This window comes from Falco biarmicus, chromosome 8 (genome assembly GCF_023638135.1).
Source record: "Falco biarmicus isolate bFalBia1 chromosome 8, bFalBia1.pri, whole genome shotgun sequence".
NCBI lineage: Eukaryota > Metazoa > Chordata > Aves > Falconiformes > Falconidae > Falco > Falco biarmicus.
This window is the reverse complement of record NC_079295.1, coordinates 44,869,157-44,886,988: the sequence shown is the minus strand read 5'-3', so window position 1 is coordinate 44,886,988 and position 17,832 is coordinate 44,869,157. Positions and strand designations below refer to the sequence as shown.

The 17,832-nt window shown below is 43.6% G+C and overlaps 1 protein-coding gene across 1 annotated transcript in view; it reads right to left on the bottom strand.

The window, feature by feature from the left end:
- PFDN1 (prefoldin subunit 1) overlaps positions 1–17,277 on the bottom strand; it is a 32,553-nt gene extending 15,276 nt beyond the window's left edge. Inside the window, exons 1-3 of the mRNA XM_056349920.1 lie at positions 17,085–17,277; positions 16,732–16,898; positions 1,718–1,802 (exon numbers count right to left, since the gene is read on the bottom strand). Of these exons, the coding sequence (XP_056205895.1) occupies positions 1,718–1,802; positions 16,732–16,898; positions 17,085–17,117 (285 nt within the window). The 5' untranslated portion in view covers positions 17,118–17,277. The remainder of the gene's footprint in view (positions 1–1,717; positions 1,803–16,731; positions 16,899–17,084) is intronic.
- Between the last annotated feature and the right edge of the window lie 555 nt (positions 17,278–17,832).

The window sequence follows — 17,832 nt, the reverse complement described above, 5'->3', positions numbered from 1 at the left end:
AGTCACTATTGCTGGGAAATTCAATTCAGTGGTCATAACCAGAGACTCAAGCAACAGGGAGTGATGAAGCAGAAAAACACATTTGCAAAGCAGCCAGAGCTGAGGCTTTGTGTAAGAATGGTAAAGGTTGTAATTTGGGGGGAATTCCATCCATTCTGCTGAACTCAGCAATCAGAAAGTTCAGGAGGTAAGATCATTCCCCACCAGGAACAGGAAGAAACTGAGATGCACAGCTGAAGGACACAGTAGCCAAAAAGCTGACCACAGCCCACTAGACCTGGCAGTAAGGGACCCAATGGGCTGTTTGTAAACAGAGGCAGTCAGCCACATTTCAATCACTTCCAAATGCAGACATGCTGCTATGATGTTCTCCAACCCCAATCACAGGGCTGCCTTTGCACAAAGCCACTGGCATCTGGGATGTCTCCAGAGTAGCCAGGATAGATACAATTGCTTTTATCACCTAATCATAAAAATGACTGTGTCTTGTCTGCATTAACATCACCTTAAATATATAGCATATCCATGAAGTACTTGTTTTCCCTGTGCAGAAAAAGTTCTCATGGCCAGAAAGGCAAAACACCTTAATATCTGGCACAGATACTGCACTCCAGGCAATGCAACACACACTGATGTGCTTGCCCTACTGCTCCCCAAGCAAGCTGAGTCTTAAGAAGGAATTAAAAAAAAAAAAACAACCAAAAAACCCTCTACTTCTGCTTTAGTGTAAATAGGAGACAACAGAGACAGAACTGCACAAGTCTGAGCACTGACTTCCTATTCCTCCTTGTCCCTACTAAGCTGGTCTCCACACTCACTTTCTCCAGCACACTAACAGATGAGATAACCAGCTTGACACAATTCAGTCTTTGCTTCCTTTGTCATTCCCCAAAACCCAAGGAACAGGGTTTTGTATTAGTTACATTTTAGGGACATCAAGAAAAAAAATCTATTAACAGCCTTGGAAAAGTACATTTTGAACTTCTCCAAGAACTGTAAGCCACTAGAAGATAGTCAAGACTCACTAGATAACTTGTTTAAACACTGTGAACTTGTGCTACTTTATATTTCCTAGATATTCTTCTCTGCCTTGAAAACTCCAACCAGATAAACATAAGAACACCATAACGTCAAAACAAAGTCCCATCTCCCCCTAGATCCAGTCCTCAACAGCAGCTACAAGTAGATGCCTAGAACAGAGTGTAAAGACAGGGTAGGCATATAAGGTACTTCCTCCTCATACTTTCCCAGCCTTCAGACATTTTTAGCTCAGGGACTTCCCGAGCAGGATGCCATTTCTACATATTTGGTAATTCTCGATGGAGTTCTCTCGCATGTACTTGTGCAATTGTCCTGAGCCAGTGTAAACTTTTAGTATCCACAGCACTGGTAAAGTTTCACATCACCTATCAGCTGCAAATAATCACACAAACATCCATTTGCTAGTTTTAAACCTTGCTCCTACTAATCTCATTTGAATCCCTCACCCCCAGTTTTCATATCAGGACACAGAGCAAACAATCAATCCCTGCTAGGATTGTAGATCTAGAAAAGAAACCAAGTAACATGAATTACCTGTAGGTTACTTGTAACAGATGCAGTGTTTCACCTAGTTACAATCCTTCAGAATGAAAAGTACCAGATAAAGACAAGGGATGTAGCATCTTGTTGACCTTCAAGGTTCTACTTTCATCATCATTACCTGCCAAAAACTTACCTCTAATTCCTTAATTTTCTCTTCAGCTATTCTCTGTTTTTCTAAGAGCTGATTATGAATCACTCCTTTAGACTGAAGAATAAACCTACAAGTGAAAAAGAAGAGACAAGATAACCACTGGATATTTACATCTGTTGTACACCTAGCCACACACCAAGTTACACTATGGTGACCTCTGCAAAGTATTCATCCTCAACCCATGCATTTTGGACAGAGGCAGAAAAAATTGCTATGATACCTCACACAAACCACCAGGCTGGCCTCAAAGGCTTGCTCACTAAATCTCACGTATGACTTGGGAGGAAGAGAATGGATACGCACATATCACCCTCTATCATTCACCGTCCCTGAATGATTTGAAAGCAATTCTTGCACACAGTTAGCAAGGGGAGTCTGTCATCACATTCCCTTCAAAAGGATCTAAATCAGTTGATGGCATATAGTCAGGGAAGCCTCTCACAAGTAAAAGCAACTCACAACCATTTTAGTGGTCACAACCTAAACAAACCTGCACAACAAACCCAAAGCTCTCTACAGAGAAAGGCTGAGAGAGTTGTCATTGTTCAAACTGGAGAAGAGAAGGCTTCAGGGAGACCTTAACTGCAGCTTTTCAATACATAGAAGGGGCTTCTCAGAAAGATGGAGAGAGACTTTTTACCCAGGACTGTCATGACAGGACAAGGACCACTGGTTTTAAACTGCAAAAGGGCAGGTTAGATTGGACATAAGGAAGAAATGTTTTACAATGAGGGTGGCAAGACACTGGAACAGGTTGCCCAGAGAAGTTGTGGATGCTCTGTCCTTGGAAGTGTTCAAAGTCAGGCTGGACAGGGCTTTGAGCCCATGGAAGATGTGCCCGCCCACAGCGGGGGAGCTGGACTGGATGACCTGTGAAGGTCCCTTCCAAACCAAACCATTCTGTGACTTGGTGATACAAAAACAGGTGCTTCCACCAGAAACACAGAGCCATGACAAACTTGCCTTTACTTGAGCTTTCACAGCTCCCACTGTCCAGGGCTTTGCTTTCTAACACACACTCTCACTGAGCTCTAAACTCCCATGCTTTCTACATTCACAATGTTCTTTTGTGGGGTGGGAAATGGTTATTTTCCATTGAAATTGCAACCCCTGATTTCTACTTCTTCTGTTTTTTTAATTGCCAAAGGGATTTGAAAGATACATCCATAACATCTCAGTCACAGCAATCCAGCTTGCCAGCATGCAAAAAGATTTGCACAGAAGAGCCTCTGAAGGAGCACCAACATCCAAACCAGCTCCCCAGCATGTGGCACTGGGATACGACAAAGAGGTAAAGGACAACTAAGTTCAAATGAATTCTAGGAACCCTCCACGGTTGTTTTTCAGCCTTCCAGACATAAAGAATGTACAAGCCGCAGATTTGGCCCTTCCTTACTTAGAAAGTCCCCCAGGGGATTTAGAAGGAGCCTCCACAGGTCATACCAATGAGGTCAAGGTCTCCCTCCAGCACCAACTAGGGTCAATGTCTTCCTGCCAGGTGACAAGAGCTCATGCTTGAACAGTTAAAATGAGCAGCTCTAATCAAGGCAGAATCAGAGTGCATTCCCTGTCCCCTACAGAAAAGTCTGAAATCAGTTTGTAGTGCCATCTCCCATGACAGATGACATTATTAACAAGTTTGTTCAGTGCCTGGGAAACACAAATGCGGATCTGCCACTTGGCTTGAAACCCAGCATCCTCTGCATCAGCAATGCAACAGCCAAAAGGAAAACTACCTGCCACATGCATTCCTGAAATGCATAGGAGCAGAACTGCAGTTAATTATAACAGGTTTCCAATTAAAACTCTCTTCAGTGCTGCTATTAACTGCACTTAGCAATTGCCTCCTCCTCCTCTTTCCACTTCTCTCCCCGTCCAACTTCACCTCCCCTTTTCTACAGTAACTTCTGCTTTATCTTTCACATTGCATTTTTCTTGAATTTCTCCTTGTTTCTTCCCAGTCTCAGCTCATGCTTATTACTGGTGTCATATTTGTTCTATATCTGCTCCTGTTCTTTACAACACAGCTCACTCATACTTTCTTTGTCCCTCCCCCTCAATCCTCCCTTCCCATTAGATGCACGCACAATCTACTTTTTCATGTTTTCAGGTTGCAGCAGCATTAAAATAAAATATGGGTTTTGCTCAGTCTTGTGAAAATCAAGTCCACGACCACCCTTCTAGGAAAGAGAAGTCATTTACATTGCTATTAGATGCAAAGCCTGGATCCAGCCAGAAAGGAGGCATTTTTCAGGATCACCAGCAACCACATAATTGTGATGCTTTTACCTTGAGCCTACAATACCAGAAGAAACAAACATTAGCCTTCACACACATACACCCTGTAGATTTTGGGGTGAAGACTAAAATTTTGCCTTGCTTCTGCCATTAGTGAAAAATCAAAGCTGCAAAATACCCTCAATAAACAAAGCCATCAGTCCTTTCCCAAGTCACAGCTTCCCTGAGCCTGTGTGTGTATATGAACATTTCCTTAATTATTTCCATTTTTTGTGGGGGCAGCAAAGGAGAAGAGAATGCCTTCCCATTTGCTTCCCAAAACTGTATAGCAAAATTGATCATTTTGGTTTCACTGATGCTCCTGGCCTAAGAAACAAAGTTAAACACCAATACAGCTTGATCAATTTTTCCCGTGCTGCAGCTGAGAAGGTTCCTGCTGCACTGCAGGCACTAAGCAATCCCAGCTGGCTGAGAACCACTATGGGCACTAAAACCTTTGAACAAACAAGCGGCTGACTTCACTTCTATTCTGCAAATGTCAACAGCAGTCATCAGGGAAAATATCTTCCCTCCCACCCTCCTGCAATGCACTGGCAGACATGCGACAGCAAATTAAAATTGGATGAACGAAGTTAGCACTGACAAGACTTATGTGGGCAGCTGGGCATAAACACAACCACCCCAATTTTATTTGCCATCAAGTAGTGGGCTGGAACCTATATGCATTCACACACTGGCTCAGAAGCAGATCAAATGTCCCTGACTTGGCCAGCAGCATCCTTCAGAAGGTCTCCACCAGTACCAGCTTTGAACCACTCATTTTAATTCCCTGCTGCAAGACCATTGAGCCCTCAGCCTAAAGGATGCACAGGCACTGCTGTGTAAGCTGTTAAAAGCCAGTTTTTTGAAAGCTGAAACTATAAATCCACATACACAGTTAATTATTTAAATCTGTGGCTTCACTTTCCAACATAGGGACTCAAAAAACTCATCAGTGTTTTAGCTTCTGGCTTGGAATACACATATTATGGAGATCTTGGCCAAAGATTTTACCTCAAGAAATAATGTGGTTTATGGCAGCACCTGAAAAAAGCAGAAGCTTGTTCTGCTCACCAGGTAAGAGGTGCTGCAGGGCACTTGTAATAAACCAGAGTTTAAATTTAATCAGGATTTCATTCTTCCAATTACCCTAAGTAAAACACCAGCTTGATGGTATTTTTTTTTTCTCACCAAGCTGGAGAAATAGGGCAGTGTCATTCTGCCACCTGGTTTTAGTTAAATGTGGTTATTTTATTTATGAATTTTTAAGCTTGTGAAAGAACCATGAGAGATTCTGAGGACTTGGTTCTTCCCTGAGTGAGACTGTGAATGAGCCTTTCAAACACATGAACTTCATTCACTGCCTGGAGGTACACCACCAGCTGAGAACTGGTCCCACATTAGAGTCACCACATCACAGAGCTGAGAAGCCACTTTCTGTTCTGTGACATTGAGCTTGGCAGATGACAGAACTAACACCAACTCCTTGGTGCAGATCAGCACTGAAGAACTACCTCCACAGACTGCTCTGCTGGAGTCCACCACAGGATACTCCCAGCTCCAAGAGTTAGTACATTAAAACGGGATGGCTTTTAAGTATTGATAGTCCACAAAAGACAAGCAGCAAACCAAATCCTCTTCCTGGTAAGTTCACTTGTGTCCGTCTTCTCCCAATGAAGTGTCACAGCACACACTAATAGATCTGTCAAAAACAACACCTACACTATCAAAAATGACACAATGGTTCAGAAAAATGTTCAGCACCACAGTGGCAATTACAAAGCTTATTAACAATCACCTCCTCAGACAGGAACATTTTCACTGTTGTTAAATAACACCAGAAATATCTGGGTCAGAACAGACAAGTTCACCACATCTCAGCTGGTCACCCATTTCAAAGGGAAAGGCTAGTAAAAACAGAGCAGGATTTGCCCTATTCCAGATACTTAGATATTTTTCCATGTCCATACATAAAGGTCAAAACTCAGAACAAAACAAAGAAAATTAGAAAAAAAGCTACAACAGAGGCAGGGTTCTCAAGGCCAGCAACATTCAGCCAAACCTACGCTGCCAACAAGAGCAGCTCTGTAATAGAGTGAAGTGTTTATGAATTGGCTGTACCTATGTGCTCCAGTCTCCTGGTGACTGCTGGTTCTCAAGTGCAATACAAGGAACAAAAATAGAGCACAAAGGAACTGAAAGAGAAACCTCACTCTAAATATTCCCACTTGTTTCTATTTTCCTCCCTCTGCTAGCTCCACATCAGGACTTTTGTTTCCCTAAGGCAGAGAAAGTGGTTTATACTCTCAAACTTATTGCTTGTTTCCTTCTGAAGGGATCTCTTACCCCTTCTCAATTATACATTTCCAGATATGATGCCCATTTGTTCAGTGTTTATACAGCACTCCCTTATGCCCTGGTCAAAATGGTCTTCAGGCTCTACTCAAGCTGGTCAGCAATGCTGTCAACTTCATAATCTGTCTGCTCCTTTGTGTCAAACGTACACACCCACAAAGTGATGTTTGTACAGTGTAAGTAATTCCATAACTCAGTCTGTTTGCACCAAAATGTACTGTTTACTTGACTTTTAAGACTTAATATTAAATACTGAAAGATCTGCCTCTTAACGCATGAGGTTATGGAGATGTTTGTGCAGCACATGCCACTCTTCATTACGACATACAAGTCATTAAATTTAAAGGAGGAGTACCAGTGATGCTCATAGTTAAGGTTTTCCATTAAGAACTCATATTCAATTACTTGCAACTGCAACCAACTTCAGCCTTTACGTCTGAAACTTTCAGTGGCAGGCATCTGTCCCAGACATGAACACTGTTTCCTTTTCTTGTTCTGGTTAGGAAACATGGTCCAGGTGTTTCTCCTGCACAGCTTGCCAGTGCAAGAGGCTGTTCATAATAAAGTATCAAAACCAAGAGGGAAGGAGCCACACAGCAGGCCATGGGGCTCCCTCCTGCCAGTCTGCAAAGGAACTCTTCCCACTTGGGTCCACACAGATCACTGCAAGAATCTGCATAGGGTACCAGGGGAAGCCTTACCTTTTCTCCTGCCCAGTACTGATATATACTCCTCTGCCTAATTTCAGAGACAGACAATTTTAAAGGTAGGAACATTCCAGTGCTATTTTGCCCGAATACTGATGAATGACAGATCTAAAAAGTCCATTCATCTTGGCTCCCAGTTCACACAAAGGGTCATCATAATTTCAGCTTTACAGCTCCCGTTGCATTTGGGGAACTCTCCAAAAACTTAAGATACTGAAAAGAAAATTATCAACTTTGTACAAAGTCATAACACCATTTTAACATGTTTATTGTATTTCTAAGAAAACTAACATGCTGTGCTATAACACAGCACAGTCCTTTACATAGAATATCCTGCTCCTTGAAACCAAGCGTCTTCATTAGACTACTCCATAAGAAAAGTGGGCTAAGCCCAGTCATGCCCTTATCTATTTAAAGATGTTTTTTAATTCTGAACTTGCACTGCTGTTCAAGCTTTGAGCATACTCAGTAGAGGATTATTGCATTTCAAGTCCTGTTCAAAGCCAATGGAAGAGAGGCTTCCAACAAGCTGATCCCAAGCAATCTAGCTTGATTAAACAGGTGCCAGCTGTGCGCAATTGCAAGCACCCAGTAGTTCCACTCTCCTAGGGTCTGCTTATGCTTCTATAAATGATTCCCTACGCAGTTCATAACAGGCGCTGCTTATATCCCAGCGAATTCCAGTTTTAGTCATCCTAGATGAATTACCCAGTTCCAAACAAGACAAGGAAGCAATATTAAAAAAAAAAAAAAAAAAAGGGAAAAGCATGCCTAATTATAGTTTGTGCTGCCACCCTTCATGTCTAAGGGTTTCACATTTTTCAGTCTGATTTTGAATTTCCCATTCAACAGATCATATGCCTTCACTAGAGCTGTTCAGAAACAGATGGAGTTGAAACTTTTCCTATGTTTGCTTTTATTTTAGTGGTCAATCATCTCACTGGGTCACTCTTGATATAGCTAAACCTAACTATTCCTGCCTCCTCCTGACCAAAGCAGCACATACCTTAAAGCAAAAACAAATCCTGCAGCTTATATTGGGAGGATTATATATGAACACATTCCAAGAGCAGCAATTTATAGTTCATGTGTCATTTTACTACTGCAATCAGAGAGGTGGATACACACCAAGGAGCTGTTTGGGAAGGAGACATCAGTTGAAGCACGCTGGCAGCATCTCGGGTGGGCAGCAGAACCTGTGCAAACTCAGCCTGACATCACTAGAGCACACACAGAGGCCTGGATTAGCAGTACTGGAAGCAGTCCAAATCAAGTCCTATGTAGGCCACAACAAGGGTAACTTTTACTCAGATGATCATTTGTAAGCCATAAACCTATTTACTTTAAGGAGCTAAAGGAAGAGAACAGAAAGTGCCACACTGTTTGCTTCCTCAAACCTCTCCATGGACTGGCCCAGCATGTCCATCCCACCCTGCTGAGGGGCAATAGGGTTTGTTCTACACTTCAGGCCATGTTTACATTGAGTTTTCACTTTTTTTTTTTTTTAATCTGTCAATAGCTACAGCATATTACATTACCTCAAGCCAAGATAGTAACACAGCTTGCAAACAGCAGTTTTTGCATTGCCAGACACTTAACTAGATGGTAGATTTATACCATTGTTCATGCTTGGTTCTTTAAAAAAAGAAAGCTGGAATATACCTCTAAGTGTGTATTAAATATAGCACAACCCAAAATAAAAAAATAGTGCTGTGGTCTGCTTTTAAAGAACACTGATTCTTTTTGAAGGCTCAATTGAAACAGATGGAATTTAAAAAATAATTAAATAAAAAAAAAGAAAGCAAATGCCTCCTCTATACCACACAGGAATTAATAACATTTGAGATTCAAACCATATGGGGAAAACAGTGCAAACATGACTGCAGTTCATGTAGATGAAACCTTTGTGAGTAATTTTTCCTCACTATATCCCTGGTTTAGTAGTTTTACCTTCTAATTTTGCTTTAATGTAATTTTTTAGCATGTATCAATGATGACCTGTAGCTTGTTTAAACACAGGAAACTCCAATGACTACAGCATGCCTACTAGCAGATGCACTTCAAATAATTTTTTTCCAGTCTAGGTTGTACCATATTTGAAAGTTACAAGCAGCAGAAAACAGAAACCATTTTTCCAATAATGGGAAGTCAAAATCCATTTCCAAAGTCTCCTGTATTTTTAAGAATTTCCCACAAATTCCTAATGAAGAACAATAAAAAAAAAAAAAAAACCAAAACAAAAACCCAAAACCCACACACACACACCGCCCCACAACATCAAATGAACACACACCTAGGGAAACACAAACAAACAACCGTTGGGTGTGAACACCTTGGTCAACCAATCCTAAACTAAATAATTTTCTTCTCTAAAAAAGGTTTTTTTATTGCTAAATCTTCTGTGATCAGAAAGGTGAACTTTACAGTAGTAAATGAAGTGACATGGAGATAGCGCTATACTCTGACAAGCAAACTTACGTTTACCCTTCACTAAGAACCTATACAAGGAAAAAAAAATATATAAAATCAGGATACACATATTTTGAAAAGAAAATCCATCCACAGTTGCAAGAAAAATTAAAATAAAATCATGCTTTGTGCCTTGTCCAGGAAAAGAACTCTGAAGTGCTAAGTGAGGAACAAGACTCAACTATGAGCTTGTGGTTGTTCAATAGCAAAGCCTTGGCTTTTGCATATCACAAATCCTGCTACAACAAAGCATCAAAGAAAGCAATATAGCAAACATCACAGAAGTGGATGTAAAGATAACACAGTCAAAAGATTTCAAGCATAAGACTGGTACAGAGGTATTTCTGGATGCTAGAGTTAAATTAGCTAGCACTAAAATGATCACACTGTTGTTTCCTGATCAGTAAGAACAAACTTTAGAATCAGCATTTGTGGACTGAAAAGGCTCGATGGTGCTTTGGAAAATTGCTTCTCATAAAGCCTGATAATTTATTATTTTTTTCTAAACTGGCTGAAATATTCTGTTAATTCAGCAAATAGTTTTGGAGAAAACAAAACTAAAAATTCAAGACAGCTGTTGTAGCATTCCCGAGTTCAGCACTTCGGTTATTGCATCTCTGTATTAAACTTGTGTAAAATAGAGATCTCATCCCACAGAATTGGTTTCCTCTTATTTTACTTCAGTTTTTTAATGTAGGGGTCATGAATTAACCCTCCTGCTTTCACACTTTGAACATGCGGCTAGGTCAGAGGATGCTTGGACCTAGACTTCTCATTTGTATTAAGGCTGTTACAAGTAAAATTTAAATATTTTGTTGACATACACGTATGAGACCAGAAACTGATGCTGGGCACCTCCATCCAACAGCTGCGAACCCTGAGTGTTGGGTACCTCATGTCACACCCTGCCCCGCTGGCTAGATATCCATTGACATCACACCTGGAAGGGCATTCCCAAGCCAGACAAGGATATGACAGGGACTTTCCCAGTACTACTTTAGTCCAGTGATTTGGCCATTCTCCTCTGCCACAGGAAAGCCAAATTTAAGTGCTCAGGCTAAACCAGAGAATCAGCCCTATATTCTGAAAGAAGTGCCCTAGAACTCCATATTTCCCCAGGGACCTGGACCTTTGATTCCAATATTTCCTTTAGGAAATGGGGGGGGGAAGACTCAAAATACATTACTTTAAATCCACTAAATATTGAAATATCGGGAAGTTCCTTGCTGTTTCAGAATATCAGAGTGACATTTTAAGTGCCTGGACAACTTCAGAAATAAGACAGTCATGTTCCATGATTTTTTTGCAAAGTCATCTGGCACAGCAAGCTACAAAAGCAGGAGCAGTTCAAGCTCCCCAAAACATTTAATACTTGTTTCAGCATGTAACCAAAGAGAACTCTGTAGCACTGAAGCAAAAGATGAGTTGCATTTGCAGGAGACCAGATTTCCTCCTTCTGGAGGTAGGGACAAAACAAAGGTACCTTACTACAGCCTTCTCTCCCCACAACAGTCTGACCTCCAAACTGCTGCCCTGCAAGTGCAAGACCTCTTGAAGGCTCTGGCATTTGTATGACAGCACATTGCCTGTGGATGACAACAGATCAGACTGTCTCTCCTAGCAACAACAGCAGTCTGCATGAGTAGTCTGTGTCTGTTCTGACCCGCATCTTCTCAGTTTCGATTTCATCTCCTTTACATTTACCCAGGTAGCTTCTTCCTCTGTGTTAACTAGCAAACAGGCAGGGAAGAAGTCAGGGATAAAGAAAAGACAAATGGAACAGGTTTGTTTGAATGTCATGGTCTTAGTCCTAAAGAGTTAAATGTCTCCAAGCATCAACTAAAAGCTGTATGGTAATCTGCTATGACAATGCCCATGGAGTAGATAAGGGAACTATAACCAAGAGGTTTATTTCAAGTAGGGCTAAGTAAAACATCTATTTTTTAAATTCAACTATTATTCTTATTGTAAGACCCTTTTTTCTGCTGCTTATACATTTGACAAACACTGACTTATCAGATGCATCCACTCTACACCAGTTCTCTGTCCAAAGCTGATTTTTTAAAGAAATACAGCTGTTTCCTGGAACTTGGCAGATCTACACCTTGCCTGCAAGCCATGGAAATCTCTTCTCTGAAGAGATCTTGCATGGAGAAATTATGCAGAGCAGCAGGGCAGGAGAGCTATAACTGGACCAAGATATCCAAGAGATACAAATGAGCAGCCCAGGGCAGCTGGAATAAGATTGAGAACTAAGTGGGGGAAGGGCAGGAGGGAGATGTTTCAGAAATCAGAAGATGGCAAGTTGGAAAAGGAACCTGTGCCCAAGAGAACAAGCTCCCTTTCTTATCTGGAACAGAATCCAGGAGTCCAGACTCCCAGCAGTTTACCACAAAGCTCACTGACTAGCTGTGCTCCTCTCAACCTCCTGATCAGCCAGGAAGAGGATGACAACCAACTGCTGCCCCTTACTTCACTGCTCAAATCAAAGGCACCTGTACAGACTACTACTGCATTATCCCGGCATGCATCTTTTTGATTTTTGCTTTCTGTGACAGTTCTCTGAAAAGATCTTTATAGGCCCACACACACATAACACTGTTGAAGAGCATTGTTCAGGCTGCAACAAAAGAGAGTAGTTCAAAATCAAGAAAAAGCTGAAATGAAAACTAACTGGGTGATGGGAAACCTTATGGCTTATGCACTTGTCATGCCACATAGCCTTTGGTTCCTCACATACCATCTCCCAACAATCTTGTTCAACATACAGCATAAACAGTGGTCAAGTACCAAGCAGTAGACAGAAATTTTGTTTTCTTTGCAGTTCAATGCCTGATTGTACTGACTAGACACACCAGACATTGTGGAAAATAAAATCTTCCCTTTTTCAACAGCTAGACAGAGGAGCTTCAAGTTTACAAACTACATATTGGCCAGAGGCTGACAGCAACACGCTTGTCCCTGGGATTCATTTAAGTATTGCAGCACCTGTCAGCTTCCCAGCAGCTGGACTTCAGCACTGAACTCTGCACCACAAAGCCTTACCCAAGGAGATGGACAACAGAGAAGCCACTCCAATTTCAGAGACCAGACTATACTTAGTAACTGAACCATACAGACTAAACTTTGTATGTCCCTCAGTTCTTTGTGAGTTTTTTGAAATGTCACCGGGAAGCACAATGCAGTTACCATATTCTGCAGTGATCTATACTGGTAGAATTGAACGCCAATCTCATACACACAGAGAGAAAGTAAAAATGCAGGTACAACAGCTGTATGCAGTAGTGATTGATGTCTTCAGGGGTCCGAGGAAAGAGCTTACAGTGATTTATGATGTCTCATTTTCAAACAAAACCAAGAATCACAGTACAAGCAGGAATACTTTTAAGTCCCAGGAATGATCAAGAGTGTTTAATCCTCTCTCAGGTTTCACTTGTGTATGATTCCGAACTGCTCTTAACAAAAAAAAAAAAAAAAAAAAAAAAAGAGTCAAAATGATATTATTACAGCTGTCCCCATAAAATTCTAGAGTCACACAAAGTCATTTTATAGGGACAGCTGTAATAATTACTATAATTGCAGAAAACCTTGAACACAAATTTGTGCTATATTATTTGCTTGATTTTTACGTTCTTATTTTATTTTTCAAGTGTTCTCCCATCTGTTGTAGAAGTAAACTGATGATAAAGCAAAATCAAAGCAAAACTGACTATCTATTTTGGCATGGCATGAAAAGCTGCAGTGCTTTCTTCACTGTGCCTAGCACAAGTGCCGAACATTTTTATTCTGTAAATAAGGATCTCATCCAGGTTATAAGTTAAAAGAATGTAAAGGGAAAGGTCTGAAATATTCAGACAGAATTCTGAAGCTTAAACTTTCAGCATAGTTTTCAAAGCAATATGATGATATCAGTTCACAAATAGCTTAAGCAGAAGTCCAGCACAGTGGTAGTTGTCTCAGGCTACGTAACAGGCCTTTCAAAAGAGTATGAAGTAACAGAACTGAAATGTATTTGGCAAGATGCCACCATTCAGATGATATCTCAGCCTCACGGATACATACAGTACACTGTAATTCATCATCTCATACTATGTGACACTGACATTTCTTGTGTCAAACCAAAAATAGCTATAGCAAAAGTAAATTGAGCCCCACATGTAAAGGCCAGTAAGGCCTCCATACATTATACACACTACAATGTTTAAAAATAAAAAAAAGGACCAAGCTGAGGAATGAAAAATGGACTTTCACATCTACCAGTGCAGGGAAAGCCTGTCAGGAAGGAAAGAGGCTCAAGACAGGGGTTCAGAGAACAAAAACTGCACAACTCCTTTCCAAGTAGGGCAGAAGCAAGTACCAAACTAGGCAGATTTCCTCCCAGGATGCAGCACATCACCACAGTTAATCAAGCCTTCAAATTCCACAAAGACCTGGAGTATCTTACCCCATGGATGTGTATGTACTAGCCCTCTGCACACACCCCAAACCACCAAAGCTAGAGAAAAACCAGAGAAACTATCAGAAGCTGTATTCTAAGTAGCAGCTTAAATGACATAAAGAAGAAAAATAGAAGGAGGAGGGGGAAAGAAAGTTGAGCGCAGGAATAGGAGCACAAAACTTACTTCAACTAATTTAGCTATCCCAGAAAGCTGTCAGAAGAGCACCAATAATAGGAGTTAACACTGATGCAGACCTCCACCATTTCTGGATAACTGAAACCCACTAGACCTCTAACATTTGCATGCTAGACTATGCAAAGGAAATTGAGACATCAAATATCACTTTGGTGGCTGAACTCCCACATCTGTGCAAGCCAATGAAGCCAACACATGAAAAAATCTGTAATTCTACTTCAAAGAACATGGCTTATATGTCCAGCAGAACCATAATGACCACCTCCTTTGGTGTCCAGTGGAACACAAGATGCTAGGCTGCCCTTGAATTTTAACTCCTCCTCACGGGCTGCTTTAGCCTGCTTTGCTAAAAGCCCAGATTGCAGCAGTAAATTCTCTGCTAAGGCTCAAGGAAGATCCTCATGTCCTTGGTGCATGTTCTCCATGCTAGGCAGTGACACAGATCATAACGGAGCATTACTGCCAACTGGTAAGGAAGCCTTCAGACCCATGGCCAGAACAGGCAGAGCTCACAAAAATATCATGCCGAGCTAAGGTTGGGGGGTGTGGGAAGAGGGAATGAGTAGCATTCAGAAGAGCACTCTTAATCTATATTTGCACAGCAGCTAGTACAACAAAGCCCATTAAGAGTTCAGCTTTTAAATACTATCATAATGCAAATATTTTTCTGATGGCACCTCTGACATCCCTGAGAAGCGAGAGCTGCCTGCCATACCTAAGCCATCCTGTTTGCTCATGGAAAGGTAAGCAAAAGACGACTCCCCAGAAGATTGTCACTCCCACAGCTGCTGCACACAGAGAAAGTGTAAATGGTTTAGGACACAAAGAAGGTAAGCAACTCCTACTCCTACGTGGAAGGCAGAAGCAGAAAGCAGGACAATGCATTTCAGGCAGTGTGGAAACATCATCTGCTACCCACATCTGATTCATGAGCAGGATTACTTTATGATAAAGACCAATACACTCACATTCTTGAGGGAATTCTCCATATAGGAGAATTATTCTATACTTTCAGATTTTAAAAAAGCTTTTAAAAAACCTGTTGACCACAGAATTATCTTCTACTCTTTGTCTGTCTGCTCTGTGACAAAACCAAACAGAAAAAAAACCTTATGAGTCATCTCATGACTACTCCAAACAAAAATATTTGCTACACCTACAGCCCGCCTGGATCAAATCAGTCACCTCTTGCAAGGGACCAAAATCTATCTCCTTGTAAGATACCTGTCACTAGCATCCCCATACAAACCCAGCATTTAATTCACCTACATGGAAAACTTTATTTACTGGGAGCCAAGAAGGGGACTCTGTCACTCTGAACACCTCCATCAGCCTGAAAACCTGCAGCAAAGGGCAAACTGCAAACCACTGCTGGCTTCCCAGTCCTGCCACCTCCCTACAACTCAGTCTGGAGATTGCATGGTCTGATGGATCAGGGCACTTGTAGTCTGACCTAGCTCACTGCTCAGCCCTGCAATCATCCACTTTGACTTGAAGAAGGTGGGGTAAACACAGGGTGCAGAAGAGGTCGATACAATCACCCCTCCTTTTGGCAGCAGTCAGAGCAGATTCAGTGTTTCACAAAACCACATCCCAAGCTGAGCAGAGTCATCACTGTTGTCCAACACACAAGGGAAAAATCAAATCAGAAACACAGAAATCTAGTGTAATATTTATCAAGTAAGCATGTGTTTCAGATTTGAAACCACTTTGTACAGTCTTCCATCAGAGGCTGCTGAAGTCAAATGAAAGTGTGTTGCAGAAGGTAATCAAAACATGTTAGCTCTGGTTTAAGGTGTTTCTTTTGACAGCCATCCAACAGATGGAAGCAGGTCCTTAAGAGTGCACTGGGACTACCCATATGAGCTTTATACTCACTTCCAATGGTTTAAAAAATGCAGGCAATACCTGTTAAATCCATTCCCTGGCATGATATTGCAAAGGTCATTTCTGTAGAACTTTTGTGCAAGCAAAGCCCTGAGCACGTGAACTGTGCACAGGGATTTTTTAAGGAGTCTGATGCAAACTACATTGGAAATTACTGAAGCTGGACTGATTTTCAAGAGCCTTGTCACAAATGCTGTTTGTCTTTAGAAAGCTGCTCTGCTAGTCTAGATTACAAACTTCCCAGAGGTACCAGACGAGACCATCATGGCCAGGAGCACAGCCAGCCAGCATGCAAAACAACACAACGCCAGTAGCATTTGTAACAGTCCTCCTTCACAGCAGCTGGTAGCTAACGCCAAAAGATAAAACCCAGTAAGTCTTGCTGCATTGCCAGGCAGATTGCTGGAATTCAAAATTAAAGCCAACGAAACAAATGAACATGCTGAGAGAAAGCTGGCACTTTCTTTGTAAAGGGAAGAACCTCCTGCCCAGGGCAACAGCCTAGAGGCCTCTTACACACAAAGGCTGGGGTGGGTGGGGGTCTCCCTGTGCACGGGGCCACAGTCACTGCCGCACTCTGCTACAGAAGCCAGGTATGCCTAAGCACGGGGTCAGCCGTGCTTGACACAGCAAGGAAGCCCCGGCCAGAGACCAGGCAGGTACTCACATCCTCCCCACGCCCTCGTACATGCGGGTCTCGTCCACCAGCATCATGACCTCCGTGTCAGTGAGGTGGGCGTGCTTCTTCGTCTTGCTCAGCTGCTCGATCTGGATGTCGGCCAGCTTCACCTTCTGCTGCGTGTCTATCACCTTGGCCTGCAGCTCGGTGAAGGCCTGGGGGGGGGGGAAAGCAGCGGCAGTGAGGGGTGACTGTAACAGGCCACGGCCCGCCGGCCCTGAGCTGCTGAGGCCGGACAGCGGGGCGAGAACTGTCTCTGGGCTGCAGGGAAGGGGGGACACTGGACAGCCACCGCCGAGGACACGAAGAGGACACGCCGCCCGCCACGGAGGGGATTGTACCTTCTTCAGCTCCAGGTCCACGGGTGCCGCCATCTTGCCGCCGCAGAGCGCCTGCGCGGTGTGCTGCTGCGCACGCGCCAGGGCGGGACGGGGGCGCCGTCCCCTCCGCGGCGCCGCGCCAGGGGGTCTCCCCACGCGAGGGGGGCGCCTGGCGGGGCCGCTGGGTCTCCTCGCGTGGCCGGGGCACCCGGTTGCGATGGGCGGGACGAGGCCTCCCCGTGGGCCGGTCCCGCGTCCCAGCGCAGCCACCTCAGCGGGAGGCGGCGCCGCGCGGGGGACGAGGCGAGGCCCGTCTGAGGGGGGTGCGCCCAGGCCGAAGCCGGGGGGAGCCCAGCGGGCTCGGCCGGGCCCGGGGGCGGCTCAGGCTCCTGCGCAGCCCTGAGGCGCCGCTGGCGACCTCCTGAGCTCGGTGGGGCCCAGCCGTGGGGGCGCCCGCCCGGCCCGGTCGCCCGCGCTGGCGGAGCGCTGCCAGGCGTTGGGGGCGCGGGGGACACCCCTGCCGCCTCCCTACCCCCCAGCACCCACAGCAGGGCCCGCTGCTGGCCGCAGGAGAGGGCCCCGGAGTCGGAGCACCAGGACAGCCCAAAAGGCAGTAACGGGTGCTTCAAGCGGGGCCGGAGTGGTGATTGTTAATGTCTGGTGCCTCCCCTCCCAGACCTGCAGGTGTGCTGGGGCTGGGGGGGCTGGGTGCCTCGGGCCCGGTGAAGCACCAAGGGGTGGCCAAAGTGGCGGTGTGCCCACCAGGCAG